Genomic DNA, 18,220 nt, shown 5'->3' on the forward strand with positions numbered 1-18,220 from the left:
AAAAAAGATTTCAGAATGAATAGGAATTTCATTTCTATTTCGGGCTGGTTTATTAGTTTCGAGGAGAGAAATCTAGAATTAGATTTGGAGAAAACCAGGCAGATTTTAAAGCCTGACATAATTCTGATACGCTTGGTCAATAACAGCATTAGGATAATTCTCCATGCTGGTAAAACAGAGGATATGTTGTTATTACTAAAGCTTTTCTCAGTCTGTGTCTTGTTCTGAGTAGGCACAAAATTAAAGTTTCAGAAAAGAATATTGCTGTGTATAGCTGTGAAATACCATCTCAAAAATTACAAGCTATCAGTAGATGGTTTTTACTTTGTTTATTTTTGTTTCTGTTTGTGATTAGAAACTACTTACTGCAACTTTTTTATTTCTAGACTAGAATAAATGCTTTGTGCTAGGCTTTTGCCTTGAAGGAGTACGTTACTTTTCATTTATAGTTGTTCATATAATTGTTTCACTTGAGAGAGCAATTTCTAATGTCCTATGTTTGTATTTGCACCCAGAAACATATGCTAGGCATATTTCAAATACCTGTTTTAAGAAAGGCATCAAGCATGGATATGCTTATATGCAATCATTCTTCTGACTAAAACTTCTTTAATTTAAAAAGTTGAGCTGTGTTTATTTTGGGATATATTTATTTTGTGTATATTTGGGTCAAAATGTATGACTGACTGGTAAGCATTTTGCCTTTGTAATTTGTTTGATTTGTGCCAGTTCTCCTCCTGCCTTTTCCTCAACTTTTGCTGTTTCCAGTCAGTTCTTCTGTTAGACAATTTAGACAGCTCCTTTTGTGTTAAGTAGTGTTGGTTAAGAGTCATTAAGCATCTTCAACTGCCAGTGCTTTGGATATACCAGTTTTAAAATTATTCTTCCCATTCCATTTATTTTCAAATAACACTTTTCATATTGTGAAAATTTAACTAGTTTTCTCTGTTTCCTGACACTTGAAATGCATTCTTGAAAATGCACATTGTTAGCATTTAAATTACATTCCAAATCTTACTAAGCCATCAATGCTGCACCTTTTCCACAGATTAACATTTTCTAGGTCTTCTCTCCACAAGACACCTTATTTTTTTTTTCCCCAAAAGAGATGTGTGAGCATGGCTAGTAATAATGAAGATCTGAAAGACTCCACAAGTAATTAAGATTTGAGGGCAACAAAAAGTAATTATCTTTATAGGTGGCAGGTAATTTTGGGGTAAGGAAAAAAAGAATAGGCAAAGGGTTGTTAGGTCCCTCAGACACATAAATGCTTTATGGAATTTTCACACCCTTGTTCAGCTTAACATACATTACTGCCATTCATTGGCTTGCTAATGAATGTGAAAAATTGCACTTTATTTGAATAAATGATGCCATCTGAGTTTGTCACAATAATATTAAAAAAGCATATCAGAGTGCTCCCACCTACTCTGATGCTGTTATTTCTAGGGATAAGAGATCACAAGTTTTTGTGAGCATAAATGCTCTTTAATAATCCAGCTCTTGCTGGCCAATGTGATCCTGCTGCAGGAGTCCCACCCCAAAGGCTCTAAATCCTGTAGTTCCAGGTGGTGTGGGACATTTGGAAGAGTGTATTTGTTTCTTCCCTCAGCAGAATTACCGAGCTTCAACTTCTTTCTTGTAATAAGTTCTGTGGCTGGAGGAAAAGGGAAGACCAGAGGGGTGGTGACTGCACCCTCCCTCCTCCCCATCCCCAACGCGTGTACCTGCAGTGCTCCTCTGCTGCTGACTTAGGGAGGCTTTCTGAGCATCCCTGGTTTAGTGTTAGACAAGGGAATAGACTTAAAAATTGTTGAGAGAAGGGCCATTCTTGGTACAGAATTCATACAAGTGGCTGGCACAGATTAGGTACCATTCTTGAAGTTCACATTCCTCATTTTTAAATCTGCTTCTATCCTACAAAAATGAGCTCGCAGGCAAATAGAGAAAGGAGACCATTTCACATGCATTTGTATCTGTAGAGAGTCTGATTTTTAGAGATGAACTTGTCTTTTGTTGCCTATTGAGGAGAAGAATCAGTGAGGTTCTTAAATCTGTAACATTTTCCTTGTGTTACTGCACAGCAGGTCCATGGAGGAGTATATGAGCACCAGTAACTTACTCAGGTTAATTAGAAATTCCAGCCCATTAGATGATTCTTGAAAAGCAGCTGTGGAAAAACTCTTATGCCTTGGAGTCCTTTGAGATGCAGATTCCTTCCTTCAAATCCAATAATAAAAATAATAAACACATTGTAATCTCGTACCATTTGTATACACATTAAATTATTACATTATTCTTTTGAATAGTTGAAAATACTCACAAAATGACTGGCCTTTAAAAAAGGCTCCTGTCTGGCTCAATCAGTACTGGCAGGAGATCTTTTGTTCACTTCATCTGATTCTCATTGGTACTGAACTTCCCAGGGCCATTATATCTACCTTGGCTATTTTGAAAGTAATTTTGTACAAGAATGAAAATAGTTCAGCAAATACCTGTGAAGCAGGAATTTTTGAGTGCTTAGGAAAAAAGAATGTGTAGCTATAAAAATAGAAAAAAAGCAACTGTCATCCAGTGCAAAAAGTTGTGAAAGAGTCCTATTTAGAAACAGTTCTGCCTACATAACATTTTTTACTCCTTTTTATTGTAGACATATGAAATGACAAAATATTTATGAATTTATATAAATCTTCTGGTGGGCAGAAATGAGTGTGACATTGTTTTTTGAGGAAAAAAATCCCTTTATTAAACTTCAACTTACCTCTTACAACACCAAAATCATTTTACATAATGCTTTATTCCTACATCCAGGAAATGTTTTTAATGCTGCTATATTAATTATTATCACTTTAGTAAGAAGAGTAATTCCTATTTATGTTGTATAAATAGGAAAACAGTGTTGTGCTATGCATGTATGTAGTGAGCCTTTGAGGAGCTCTCCATCTTGTCTAAACTAATACTTGAAGTTTCTTCTCTAATTAAGTGTGAGAACTTCTTATCTTTTGGGGATGATTCCATCTAAAAGTAGATGGGATGCACTGGATGTTCATGGACATCTGTCTTTCTTAACCAGCTACGTTGGTTAAGGGCATAAATCCTAGAAAACTAAATTTATGGGAGATTAATGCCATTCATAGAAAAATCAGCAGGATATGATATAGAAGGGTTACAGTCTGGTGATCAGGAAGGAGCTGGGAAGACAAGGAAAGATAAGTGTGACATAGAAAATGTTTGAGTAGTAATCAGAAACTCTTCTTACCTTATGAACTCTGAACTAGAGTCTGCTGCTGGGGAGCTATGGATTTAATTAAAAATACAGCACATAAGATCTATTATGAGCAGAGCATGGATTAGACTAGCACTTAGGGATGAAAAAAGGAGGTAGGTACAAAAAGAATGTGGTTTGTGTTTATTTGGGCCTATTCTGGATGTATACAGTGCTATAATGCTATAATGACTGCTTCACAACAGGAGCTCATCCTGGTTTTGACAGAACACTCTTAATCTGAAAGCAAAAGGTGTGTGTATCCTTGTCTCTCTCCTCATATTTCTGGACTACTCTGCAGAATACTTCTAATGACTATTAGAATTAATTGCTATAACATGTTTCTTTACATTTTATTCCTACCTGGAATTATGCCTCTAATGTTTGCCTTGAATGCTATAGATAAAGGTGATTTCTTGCAGGATCATGACTTAATTTAAAAAGCATTTGTTAGTAATAAGCATACTCTTGAAAAATCATGTTCCCCTGATTGCTGTCAGTGTTTACCTGCAATATAGGGGAAAAAATATACATGCAGTCACAAATATTTTAATAGAATTTCTAATCTAAAGTTTGAGTATGGCTCATTTACCTGAAGTTTGGTATTTGCTTCCTCTAAACAAATAAATGTCAATGATTGTATTATGTGATTTGATTTCTTGAGAAGCTCAGCTTATCCAGAAGGATTTTCCAAAGCCTTTCACAGGCTTCTAAACTATGGAACTTGAGAAATATTTCTAAGGAGAAAAGCTCCTTGGTGATTTCAGCTGTTACCACTCTAAATTATAAAATGTATCAGTTCCTACAATTTCTCAGAGTACATATCTTACTGTTTAAATGAGTGGGTTTTCCCCTTTGGTTGGTAATTGTCATGTAGGAGGCATTACGAACAAAGGTTCATATTGCTATAACATAGTATAAAAGCAGTAATTGTGAAGTGAACATTACTTTGTAGGAAAAAATAGTCTCACACTCTTTTGTTAATAAAAAATTCATTTCAGATATGTTGAAAAACATACGGTATTTATTTTCTTTCTATTCTGTGGTCCCCTTCTAAAAATAAGGTCAGTTATTTTCTTTTCTCCAGAAGATATGGTCTTCTGGTAGTATTGTGTGTGCTTGGTTTTAACGAGTTTGAAAGATTTACTTATCATTAACTTCCACATTTTCACCAAATTTCACTACTGGATTTTTAATAAATGTTTACTTATTTAGATGGTTACTCATAGGGAAAAAATGGTAACTCTGTGCAATATTCCAGGCCCTGATAATCTAAAAAATACCTGAATAATCAAATGCTTACATTCCATTATTAGAAAGTATGACAATGGTGAGCCCATTTCCTTTTGAAAAAAATCAGAAGTATATTGAAGTCCATCAAGTATGTTACCACTGTTAAGAAAAATTGGAGCAGATTTCTTTTTGTTAGCAGAGAGTACCATGCAATCTGGGGCTCATCAAAACTCATGTGATTTTTTTTTTTTTTTTTAAGGAGAACATGTAAATAGCAATGATTAATCAATTTATTTTGTATTTTGTTTAAATTCTATGTTTTATGTTCCCATTTTTTATTGTAAATGTTATGACGGATTCAGGTGGGTTTTGTTTGATTAAACAGTAGTTCATTTGTTATAGATAACTTTACAAATAATATATTAAGACAAAAATTCCCACAAACAAAATTATTAAAGTATAGTGCTTTTTTCCATGGTTTGAGGGCTTTTTTATTTCCAGTGCTTTTGTTGTCCAGAACCATGCTTTCCCAAAGCGTAGGTAGAGTATGTTCGCTTTCATTGCAGCCATTTGGGCATTAATTTGTACACATACTTTCTCTGTGAGTGTTTCTCATCTAAGTAACAGTCCTACATAAAACCATAGAAAGAAAAGAGAAAAAAAATCTGGCCCTTTCCTTTGGTTTTGGAGACATTTACTACCTTTTGCAGTGGAATCTTTATTTTTTATTAATAACTCTTAAACAAAGAGAAGTAGTTGCAATCCTGTCTTACAAATGACAGTATAGTACTAATAATAATTCTTCATCTGTCTTTATGTAACTAAGTTTCTGGGAGATCATCATCAAAGCTGTAGCTGATACACAACAAAACAATTTATATTCAATGGATTGTTTGCTTTGTAAGATGACTTATCATCTTTTCTAAACCTTTAATAATGATGAGGTTTGAGTTTTTTTTAATTTCCGTGCTTTCTCTGTCATATGGGAATAATCTGTTTCTTTAGTCATGACTACATTAAACCTGGATTCATGGAATTCAGTCTTGTGTCCAAATCACAACAGATTGTAAACGTGTTTTCATATAACTCTGAGGAATCATACATTTCATAAGTTTTGCAGAATTTTTAAACTTGATCTATTTCAATATTTGAGTTCTAGTGAAAGCTGTCACCTATTCAATGACAGTGAAACAAACTGGTGTATATGTGGGTATGAATAGGTATGTGCACACATATGTGCATGGCTGTCAGATGTCATATCTAAAAGATGTGTTATTAACCTGAGTTGAGCTTCCTGTGAATGCACCCTTATTTGTGTGAGTGTCCTAAGCAAGCAGCTCCAACGTTATTTTGTCTGGATGAAAACAAGAGCATCAATGTCCTAGAATGTCAACCAGCCCTTGTTTCCCCTTTCATTTTGGGAGGTCTGGGATCATCAGGCTTTGCTTTGAGAGACACCTTTCTGTCAGTGAGGAATATGGGTACAGACTCTGTGTTAAGACCAATTAATTCTCTGTCAAGAAGCAAGGTAAAAAGGAGAGATAGGAACTAAAGGACAAAACTGTCCAGTTGAGCTTTCTGTAACATTTCACTTATCTGTGAAGTGTTACAGAAACACAACACATATCTTATGTGTTGCATTTAAGACTGTACATTTTGTCATTTATATGACAAAGGGGTTTTTTATGCATTAAGTTGAAGACCCTGTAAGATACTTCTAATGTATTTGAATTAAAAAACATTTTTATTTTATGACTTTCATTTTCCTAGGCTTTATGCAGATGTGCAGTGGAAGAGTTCAAGAGTTTTATCAGAACTTCATGTTAAGCAAGTTACTGACAATTTTTAGTTTGCTTGGCAATAGTGTCCAAGCACAGTCCTATTTCCCCAGGGGTTTGCAAGATCAGTTTTTGGCTGAATCAGTCTGTGTGGTGTTCTATAGAATCCTACTTTAACAGCCAGCTGATCATGGGTCACAAGAATGCATGTATGGGACATTGGGTTTAGTAGAGTGCTGTACTGGGAGTTGTCAAACAAAAAGTTTAATGTAAATGAGCAGATGAGAGACTGTAGTGCAGCTTTCACTTAGTTGAGGTTTTAGCTTCAGCTTCTCTCACAGGTTCTCACTTTTAGTATCAGAGAAATTGGCATGGTACACTGGAAAAGTACAAGGAGATTTAATTAGTGGATATATTGGGATTACCCTGGGCTGCTATTGCATTGTGCTTTTTAGGTTTTCAAATTCTCTTTAAGATTGACGTAAAAGCCCAATGTAAAGTTTATAGAGTCATATAAATGCCAGAGATTTCTGAAAGGTACCATGCATTCCCCAAAACATTTCAGCTGAGAAATGCTTCTTATTTTCCAAAGACACAGAAGCACATTTAACATTTAGTGAGCATTTCTGTGAACAGATGAACTCCTACACATTGAATCAGTCTTTAAGTAAGCATTTTAAATTTTAATGGCAACCATGTATAGATGTGTGCCAGTTAAGTACAGAAATGCAAACATCAAAAGCATCAGGATCATTTATCCTGTGGCATCTCCTGCCACTTATTCTAATGGTTGCTTTAAAAGCTTTATCAGTTGTCCAATAAATAAATAACATTCTCTGAGAAAAATCATGGTCTGTTGTTTGGAAGTTCTTGAAAAAATTAGTGTGGCGTCCAAGGATATTTGCCAGAAATAAAATTTTAGGTAGTTACCTGAGGTAGGAGGAAAAATGAGTTCTTAAAGTTATTGCAAGCCTGTTTACGTTTTAGTCCTAATTTATTAGATATCAAAAGAGTCTTTTGTCTAGTTTCCTGTAAATTGTGTGATGCCTGGTAATGATTTCACTTTTCCCTCTCCTATGGAACTGTAGAGAAAAAAGAAATATTCTATATAATGCCATGTAAAAAAAAGGCCCCAAAAATGCCTCCCTCAAAACGAAACAAAAAAAATTTAAAAAACCAGATTAAGGTTTCCTTTTTACTCTGATGGTTTTACAGATAAATTTTTTTGGTGAGTGTACAGGCAAAGGTATTTTTGTGCGATTAGTATTCTGCCTCTTATTTGAAAAGAAAAAGTTAAAACCCACACATGCAAATTGAATTTGGATTCTAATATGAGGGGAAAGAAATGACACTGCACTTGCACTTTTTTTCCCCCTTAGGGGAAAAAAAAAACAAAACAAAAGATTGTAGAAACACCAGCAGCATGTTTTTAGATTTCTTTTTTTTTTTCCGATTCATAGCTACATGCAAATTTCTATGAAGGGCTTTGTTATTATTGGACATACATAAAAACATTTTTTGTGGGTTTATTTAATGTAGAGGGGTGACGATCACCTATTCTACATTTAGCTATTATCTTTGTCAAAATTATTCCTCTCTTGTATATGTTTTGTATCTTCATATATAAAAGGCAGTGTCAATACATGACCCTAGCACCTAATTGAGTTGTAAATAATTTTTTAAAAGAGAATAAATTTATGTTGTTTCTGCTTACAGAACATAAATAAGGGCAGTGAATTGGTAGTTAGATTTTCTTTGTCAGCTACTTCAAAAATTAGGTCTGCCTTTTAAATACATATTTTGAAAATCATATGAAAAAAAATTATACATACGGATGGGTGAGCTTTTTTTCACAGAAATGTGAAAAAAGGATTGGATAAAACTGTTAACTGAAAATTATAAGCAATCTGGCACTTCAATTCATACACTAGAGAGCCTAAAAGTTCTTAAAATTACAGAAATTTCACCAGTGTTAGTGATTGGTAGGTTTATTTTTGCTATACAGGTTGGTCATGTAGCTGTCAGTTTTTCTTTTGCATAATTCTTACAAATTATTGTACTTTAGTATCTGACTGAGAAGCTATTACAGTTTGAAGGAATATGACAACATTGCTTTAAAAAGATTAATACAATTCAAAACTGTATAGGTATACAATTTCTCCACATTTTATAACTTTTAAATTTTTTTGTGCATGCGACTATTAAAGCAAATATACAATTTCAAACTTTAACTCTGTGTGAGATGTGTTGCTGCACGATTTTATTTTTTCGTGGAACAGCGATTTCTGCTACTACATTCTAGTTCATACGTACTGAAATGTAGCACGCTTGGTCTGAGGTATTACATCCAGCATATTTTTATTATGCAGCACCTTCTAAAACAGCCCAGATTGCCAAACACCCTTTATTCGCTTAGCGTCAGGTGTACCGAAGTCGCTGTTTGGCACGGGCAGTTTTCCGTGCAGGTGTTTTTGACAGGAGCCGTCCCTGCTGAGCGCGCTCGGGCTGAGCTGTGGCTGGCCCGTAACCCGATCTGTGCCTTGTTTGCCTGTGTTGTCTGCAGAGGCAGAGAGGAACACTTGCATTAGCGGCATTGATCAGCCCACCTCGCATCGCATCGTTTAGGAGACAATTAATACTCCCTTGTAAAGACTCCCCGGAGCATTTCCTTGGAGCTGGATTGCTTTACACAGAAACCACAGGCGGTGTTTGCAGAAGGGGAGGGAGCCAAGTAGGAAAAAGCAAAAGGGCATCAAGAAAGCTTTGTCTAGGAACCAAGTTTCATTTGCTGTGGTGGCTTTCACTCGTGGCAGTCAAACTCCCTTTTCTGAGAAAGCATTTGGACAAGAAAATGAGCTGTATTTTGAAGCTGATTTGTTGAAAAGATGCTGTAAGAGGTCACAAAAATATTTGTAAAAGCTTCCTCCTGAGAAATATGCATTTGATTGGGAGACTTTTATAACTTGCAGTTAAGAGTGTAAACATTCTAATTTTATATTAAGGATTAATAATCTGACATATTTGGACATATTGGTTGACAGGTTTTAATTCTAATTTTAATTATTTTTAGATAACATATTTTGATAGACAAAAAAAAAAGCACATTTCTTATTCTGTCTTTTTTGCTGTAGGGCTTCTACCAGTGTTGAATTTCAGTATTGCCTGATACTTAACATAAAAATCAGATTTTAAGTATATGTGAATAAGTTATCTTAAGAGCAGGCAAGGCTCTTAGTGTGCTCCTTCTTCTTTAAGTAATAAAATATTTAATATTAGAGATAGAAGTAGGTGAAGAGTATAAACTAATAAAACCTAATTTTTTTCTTGGAAATTCCAAAGGTTACTGTACTGTTCTCTGTTAAAGTCTATGTTGCATTCTTGTAAGGAGCATATCTTAAGATGATAAAAGGTGATAAAATTTTATGTTTTATATAAATATAAAATTGAATGGAAGGGAATACTATGGAGAAGGTTGCTTACCACTCTGGTACATTAATCTATGTGAGTCCATGCAGGTTGCACAGTGGAAATGAGGCCAACCAACATGTGGTGAATTTCAGAAATTGTTGCAAACTTGTTGGTATTTGCCACATCATTACATTGCCATTTTCATTTTCTTATGTAGAGTGAATGAATTTTATGTGAGAAAAGATTAATTTGTGACCTTGTATCAATAGTATTTACTAGGAATATATAAATGAAAAATATTATTTTATTTATTTTTGTGCTAATTCTATGGCTCAGATTTGTTATTTTGCTCCCGTTCTCCATAGTCTTGAAGCAAAATATGTACTGACATTGAATAGAGATATGTATCTGGCTTATCTTTGCAACACAATCAGTACTAAGGTACTACTATATTTTTAGGACTACGCCAATATTTTGATAGCTTATTTTATAATTGTCTTCTGTTAATAGAACTGTTCTACTGATATTTGAAAACAACAGTGAGGTGATGAATATAAAAAAAATTGTGTATATTGGAAGTGTAAACAATATGTTTTTGAAAGTATGGATTATGTGAAATTCTAAGGCAGTTTTACTTGAGTGTGTAGGTTATCTTATGTTGGTATTCCTGTAGAATGAAATTGGAAACTACACTATTCCTTTTTAAGTTCGTTTTGAGGGGTTTGGGGAGTTTTTTCCTAACCCCTGTCAGATCCTGTTTTTCAAGTCAAGACTGATTTTCTGGAACCTATTTAAGTGGTTTGATATGTGGAGTACAGAACATGGATTGTTTCAGTGAAGTGTTATACTCTTACCCTTCAGATTGGTACTGGAAGGTTTTATATTTGTTTAGTCATATCAAATCATCTAAAACCAGTCTCATCACAAAAAAAAAATAAAAAATCAAGGAACTATTTTTCAACAGTTCTGCATCCATCTTCAGCCATCTTGTAGATGTTTTTAAATAAGAAATCAATAGATAAGAAATGGTGTTGGTTTTCTGTAGCACAAACAGAACAATTTCATTTTGGAAGAAGGTTATGAGTATTCTGACTGATGTTATCCAGGCTGATTTGGAAAGTTAGTTATTGTGGGATCTATACCAATAGCTGTTTACAATGCCTTCACATCATCAGTATGTTATCTTTCAGAAACCTGTCATTTGTACTTTTAGGGAGGTATTGTTCATTGGTTTTGCAGCATGCCTTTGAGTGCCATCTTTGTGCCCTAACTGAAGCAGTTTGTGGGACCTTGAAGAATCCTCAGCATTCAGATGACTTTTGGTATTTGCAGGTACTACGGAGCGGGTGTGTCTGATCCAGGGAACAGTGGAAGCACTAAATGCAGTTCATGGCTTCATTGCAGAGAAGATTCGAGAAATGCCTCAGAATGTGGCCAAGACAGAGCCTGTCAGCATCCTACAGCCTCAGACCACTGTTAATCCAGACCGCATCAAACAAGTGAGTTTTTGCTTGGGAATAGAGAGTCACAGCAGCTCCTTAGAAGTCTTAAAGCTTTAGTGCTGGAAGGGGTAAACATAACATGTTCTTTAAGAAAATGTTATTTTAGATTTTATTAACTTGCTGGTACTCTTTTTTTTCCTTGTACTTACATGTTCCATGTTTCTCAGCAGTTCTTTTAGACAGTATTTTATAAATTCCAACGCCATGCTCTAATGTGTTTTTTTCATAAACTTTTCTTTACTGTACAAGGTGATAATAGACCTCTAGGTCTTAGTTAAAGATTGCTGAATTTTAATCTTAAATGGTGAACCTTCTGTAAATCTTAAAATGTTACTAAAAATCACAGATTAACTGAATGTTCTCTTCATTTATGTATATAAATAAAAGAAAAAAGTTAACTTTTTTTTTAGACCCTAAATAAGATAATTTAAAATCTTGCCTGTAAGAACATGAAAACCTAAGGATAATTTACTTGGGAAGTTTTTTACAATTTCATTTTATGTTATTTTTGGGCATCTTTTTGCCTATTTTTTACTGGCTTCATTCAAAATCTTTGGGTACTGCAAAAACTATTTGCAAGCTATTATTGCCCTAGTTCTTTATTCTTTGATTTTCAATAAAAATTTTAATTTTCAGAAATTTGCTCTGTAAGGAGAATGGGAAATATGCATCATACAGGATTTAAAGTTATTACTAAAATTTTTTCTTATCTCTCTATCCTGTAGAGGAAAGATTTTAGTGTCTCATGTATCCTATGTGGGAAAAGATTGTTTTGTCCTTCTATGCTAGTAAGGTTCAGTTTCCTATAATTTGGCAACTGTGTGCAATTATTTTACTTTGTATACAGTGACTTACACAAAATACTTATATAAAGATGTTTTTGAGCAGGATGAGTTTGCAACAGACTGCTTTGGATGGATGAAACTGTGCATAAACAATTTATATGATTTCTAATACTTACAACTCCTTTTTTTTTTCTGTATGCAATAATTTTGCATACAAATTACTCTAGATAATTGATAATAAAATACTAAAAAGAAAGCCCCCAATTTTATAAGATTAGTTTCTCAATTACTAGACATGAAAATGATTATGCCTGAAAGATAAAGATCTGAAATTGATCTATATTTTGAGTGACTTTTCTGCTGATAAAATATTGGCTTTTATGCCAATATTTCTTAATCCAGTGAGAAATGAGTGTTTTCTATTACAATAAAAAGTGGTTTTCCAATTTTGAAATTAAATGAAGCTAGTTTTTTAGGTAAGTCAGTAAGATCCTGAGAAACTAGAGAACAGACCTCTTTAGTGAAATGCCTAAATAATTACTCTCTTGTGTCTGAAGATGATATATCCTGTTGTCCACACTATTTCTTCAGAAAATGTATTTGCAAAGTTGTTGAAGTTGTTTTTCTTTTATTTTGGGGGCTTGTTTTTTGATTGGTTGGTTGGTTTGGTTGTTTGTTTGGTTTTTGCTGGTTTTTTTTCTTTTTAAATTTTTTTCCTCTTTTTTGAAAATTTGTTTAGTTTGGGGTTTGTTGGTTTGAAATTTTAAGTTCACTTAAATTCTGGAGGTATGGATTAGTGAATGCAGTCACTACTAATGAAGCTAAGACAGACTAAAGTACAATGTTTACTAGCTTTGCATCTTAAAATATAAATATAATACTTGTATACATGTAGGTGCATAATATAACATCAAATATTTGGGGATATGCATGTGCATATGTTAAGCAATTTTAACTACAATGAATTGCTTAAATTCTCTTTTAATGAAGCAATATCTGTTCATGATAAATTATTGCGCTATAAATATTGACTCAATCTAAAATTGACTCAAACCTAAAATCCATTATTTTTACCAAGAGATGAAATTGTTAGCTTAGTTCTTAGGTAGAATTTGGAGTGAATTAATCTGTCCTTCAGTGTCAGAGTATACTGTACCTTAATGAAAGATATAACACCTTGAATTAAAAATTTAAGTGAATAATATTTTATAACAGGTTGCCGTGATTTAGAACTCCAGCGTTCTTATTTTCTTGAGAGTATAAATATGAAAATTCAATTAAAATTTTTAGTAAAATTTTAATACTAGTAATTTTGATTTTTGTTAATAAGCTTTATTCTTTGTAATTTCTTCCTTTATGCAAAATTTTACATGGTTCTTCTGGTCTTGGAATGTTACCCAAGAACACTGGCACACAAAGTATTTCATTGCAGATTGAAGAAAATTTAAAGTTGATCTACTTTCATTTAGGAACTCTGAAAATGTTTCAGTCAAAAAGAAGATGTAGTTATCTCCCCATGAATAAAGATTCCAGTAGTTGAAGTCTTGCAAAGCCACTCATATTTGTATGAGCATGCAGCCCTCATTTCTCTGTTGTAATTTCTCTGTCTTGGGCTGCTTTATCAACATTCACCCCAGGGAAGGGAGCCAAGAAAGAAAATTTCTGGTTATAGATTCAATTAAGACAGTAGGTAAGACCTTTGCTGGCTACTTGAACTTCAGCACTTTCTGTCTTCTGGAAAGGAAGGGGACACAGAAGGGCTGACTCTGGCCTGGCATCTCTCCTTGCTAATGGAAATCATTATCTGAACCTTCTGTCCCTTTAACTTCAGCTTTTTCAGCTGCAGAAGATTTGAAAGCAAATCTATGCGCTTCCTTCTGAGCCTTCTCCAGCTTGTTTTTTTGTCTCTCCTAATCCTTTGGACTTATCAGTAGATACCAGGGAGTTCTCTCTTCCAAGTAGCTCTGTTAGATGTTTAATTGACAAATGTTTGTATCTTCTATATCTACACAACATAGACAATCTCCATGGATGTCAGCCATCTGCTATTTCTGTAAGTATCATTAAACAACAACCAACTGGTTCCTGTGCCCTTTTTCTTTCCAGAAACTGCTATGAGCATTTAGCCTCCTTTTTCTCTCTATAAATTAGTGTCGTACAAACTCTTTCAAAGCATATCGTAACTCACAGGAACAAAAACACATTTTCATAAGACATCGTGAGCCTGAGCTGTTTAGTCTTTGTAATCAGCATCCAAAGCTTTAAATTTCACCTCTAAATTAATAGCAAATCTTATGAACAATGGAAAAGGCTGCTTAAATTGGTTTTATCACCTACTTCATAAATTATTACAACCTTTTTGTAGGCTAGTTGAATTTTTCTTCCAGCTTTCAGTTGTAGTAGGTAGCAGATGTTGTAGCAGCCTGTCCAGGAAGCACATGAAACAGAGATGGCCATTGCTGAACTGTGCATTTTATGGAAGGAAAGAGGACCTATCTTAAAGATATCTGTGTTTTAAGCAAGACTTTGCACTGTTTGGCCTTCTGAGATCCCTTCCTACCTGAATGATTCTTTGATTCTATGAAATGTTTAGGTCTTTTAAAACATAGAAAAGAACTAGAATTTCCTCCTCGTAAATCAAGGAAGAAAACTTTAATGTAAAAATAAACTTTCATGTATAGAATTTCCAATTAAAGCTTTCACTTTCAGTTTCACCAGTTTCACTTCAGCTTTTTCAATAGATAATTAATGTTTCATGAGTTAGACTCCTGTTTATTAATCATGGTCCCAGTTATTTTATTCAAAATCTACAAAAGTTATTGGCTGAACTCAGATCTGTAATTTCATGTTCCTCTGTTGAAAACAACTGCTTTTACAGCAGAAATGTTGATCAACAACAAAAAAGAAAACGTAATGATCTTTAAATAAAAAAATTTTCTTTCAAATGCCTATATAGAACCTGAGTTTAAGAATACACAGCTAAAAATATTGGCTTAAATGGAGGAGAGGTTGGTGGTTTGGATTATGAGTTCTTCAGACTACAAAGGCCCAGTAGACTTCATAGAATCATGGAATGGTTTTAGTTGGAAGGCAAATTAAAGATCATCTAGATCCAACCCCTTTGCCAGGAATACTAGACCAGGTTGCCTTATCCAACCTGGCTTTGAACAGTTCCAAGTATGGATCATCCGCAGATTATCTGGTCAACCTCTTCTAGTGCCTCACCACCATCACAGTAAGGCTTCCCCCTAATATCTAATCTAGATCTACCTGTTCCAGTTTGAAAACCTCATCCCTTGTCCAGTCACTACTCTACCTGATAAGAAGTCTGTCCCAATCTTTCCTATGGGCCCCCTTTAAGTGACGAAAATCTGCTCTACGGTCTCCAAGAAGTTTTCCTGTCTCTAGAATAAACAATGCCAATTCTCTCAGCCTATCTTCTTAGGAGAGGTGCATGTAGTCACAAGTGGACCTATTCTGGATCTTCTCCAGCAGATCCATATGTCTCTCCTATCTTGCGAGTCCCAGAGGTAGATGCAGCACTGCAGGTAGGGTCTCACTAGAGCAGAGGGACAGAATCACTTCTCATCCTCATAGACACACTTCTTCTAGAGGAGCCTAGGGTGCAGTTTGCTCTCTGGCCTGCATGTGCACATTGCTGTATTCAGTTCTTAATCCACCAACATGCTCAGATTCTTCCTATCTGAAGAAACTTCCATTGGTTGCTTAAAAAGCCTATCCCTTTCTGAGAACCCTTTCTTTTCTTTATCATCTGTTGAAGAAAAAAGTCTGTCACCTAGTAAATCCTACTAAACTGTGGAATGAGAAAATTAAAGTTTTCTTTTAAACAAAAAATAAATAGCTTCATAGATCACAGTGTCTTTTCATCTAGTTAAAAACTTCTCATGAACATTTTTCACTTGTGAACAGAGGTGAAAAATCACACCAGTTATCATTCTGCAATGTATAGTAAGATATGCAGAGGTCTTCACAAGTTGCAAGAACTAAAAAGCTCTTTAGTTCTGTATGTTGAATCCAATGGCAAAAGTTTAGTATTCCATAAAAATATGTGTACTTTATCCTGTCCCTCATGTGCTCAATTCTGCTGGCAGATCGCTAGTTTTATTTTCTGTTTTATTTCAGCAGTGTTGGATACAATCTCAATATTTATGCAAAACTTCATCTATGAATGCAGTCAAGTTTGTAGCTGTTTATTAAGTCTTCTGTGCTTCAAAAGTGGAATGAGAATAGAATATTTTGTTGCGGTATGAACAGCAGCATTCAACTTCACATAAATTTTCAGTAGTGTTTTGGTTCTTCAGAAAATTCTTAAGTTCTCTCATACCTTCTGGTGGCTTTGCAGTTTTGGTGTATCTTTCTGTATCCCAAAGTATCCCAGAATGAAGAGGTAACCTTCTCTTCAAGATTGCATTTTAAACCTGTATGTTATAGGATCTCTCATGTAACAGCACCAGATCTTGTCGTGTTCTATGTTACTGTGACAAGTTTTGATGAACGAGGAGGTCCTCATTATTTTTTGTGCCTTTTACTATAATAGTAATTCTAAATTATTCCTTTCATCCAGAGTTGCTCTGGTGATCCAGATGGAGCCTGGTGGTTTTCTTCAATCTTCTTATCCCTTCTTGTCTTTGACAAAACATGAGAGAATCTTTCTTCAAGATCATACTTAACCATACTTATTTCCTTTCTCAAAGTCAGGTTCCCAAGAGTTCATAAATACAGATGAGTTACCTCTTAGTCTTTTTGAATTTCCCTATGCCCTGTCTCTTCTTCCACTCAAAAGCAAAACCAAATGCAGAGACTGAAATATAATCAAAATTTATTTTATTCGTTCTTTACAGAAATGAAAAGGTAGGAAAAAAAATAAGTCACTGAAGTCATCAAAGTGGCCTTTTTACAGTCTGAATTGTAAGCAAATTACTAATCCTTGATTATTTCTTTATCCAAATTATATTTTTTGAAATGTGTTATATATTTATATAGTAATCTCCAAGATAAGAATCTTTTGGCAGAGTTGCAGATTAAAAGAGATCACAGCAGATGTGAAGAAGACTCTGTTTAGCAAAGCAGCAGTCTTTTACCTCTGATAGTGTTGAAAGTCTAGTAAGTCAGTAGATTGTGCAGTGGGGCCTCACAGTTCTCTCTGTTGCTCATTTCAACTGCAGAAGGTCTTAAACTTTTCCTAAAGTGCATTAAAATATTGACTTAAGCAAATTAGTTTTATCACAGTAATTTCAGTGATTAAAAACACCAATATTAATATATGCAGGACTGAAACTCAGTATTAGGTTAGTCTTAATAGTTATTTATTGCAGGTAATGTTGTTACCAAGATCTCCTTTGTTTGGCAAGCTTTGTAGTGAGAAACTAGAAAATGGGAAACTGTAAATACAGTCACCTTCACATTGAAATTATGTTCTTTCTATGCTTTCATGTCTGTAACCCTGTTTCAATTAATATTTTCTGCCTTCTCTTTCTAGTCCTAACTATATAAATATACTAGGTACTGAGTTAATTGTCTCAGTACAGTTTTAATATTTATTACCCATGATGTAAGTATTGAAATTTCTGTAGTGTAAAAATGTGTATAAGGGTGTCATAGTATCAAAAGAGGACTCAGAGACCTTTTGAAACACCATTGCAGATGGACTGTATGTAATCTATATTGCCATGGTGCAGCTATATCTTAACTATATTAATCAAAAAATACCAAGAATGGAAATGTGATGATTTGACCATATTTCTGCACACCCTTTAGTGTATTGGGCTCCCTGAGAGAAGTCTCTCACAGTATAGTCAGTGCTTGGGCACAAAGTAGTAGTATTTTCTTGGACCTTCTGAAGATGCTACACCTCAAATGTGATTAAAACAGAATTTTATTTCTAAAATTAAGCTCCTTTTTAAATATTTAAAATCTGTTTTCTCAAATGCATGTTCTAGAAGGGTAAAGTCAGTACAAAAATACCGTAACCTGTAACTCATTATTGTATCAGTAAGTACTAGGAAAGGTAATAGTGTTAAAGAAAACAGAGAACTTTAATTTCATCATGGCTTAGATTATACTATTCAAGAAACACCTTAAAAAACACTCTGCAAGTTTTAGAAGTGGTGTGTAGTAGAAATTCTAACTTTTTTTTCTATAACGTCAGTAGTCAACCTGCAATTTCAGAAAATCCTCAATTACCGTATGGAAGTAGCAGATTCAAAAATTGAAATTTGTAATGTAAAT

At 34.2% G+C, this 18,220-nt stretch overlaps 1 protein-coding gene across 3 annotated transcripts in view; it reads left to right on the forward strand.

Annotated features, from left to right (window-relative positions):
• The window catches only part of NOVA1 (NOVA alternative splicing regulator 1), a 138,455-nt gene that overhangs the window by 91,354 nt on the left and 28,881 nt on the right, over window positions 1-18,220 (forward strand). For all 3 annotated transcript variants that reach the window (XM_071426980.1, XM_071426981.1, XM_071426982.1), the window contains one exon: window positions 11,017-11,183. In XM_071426980.1, coding sequence (XP_071283081.1) covers window positions 11,017-11,183 — 167 coding nt within the window. The remainder of the gene's footprint in view (window positions 1-11,016; window positions 11,184-18,220) is intronic.

The sequence above is a fragment of the Agelaius tricolor genome, unplaced genomic scaffold, assembly GCF_023055355.1.
Source record: "Agelaius tricolor isolate 1412-34295 unplaced genomic scaffold, bAgeTri1.0.p SCAF_5, whole genome shotgun sequence".
NCBI lineage: Eukaryota > Metazoa > Chordata > Aves > Passeriformes > Icteridae > Agelaius > Agelaius tricolor.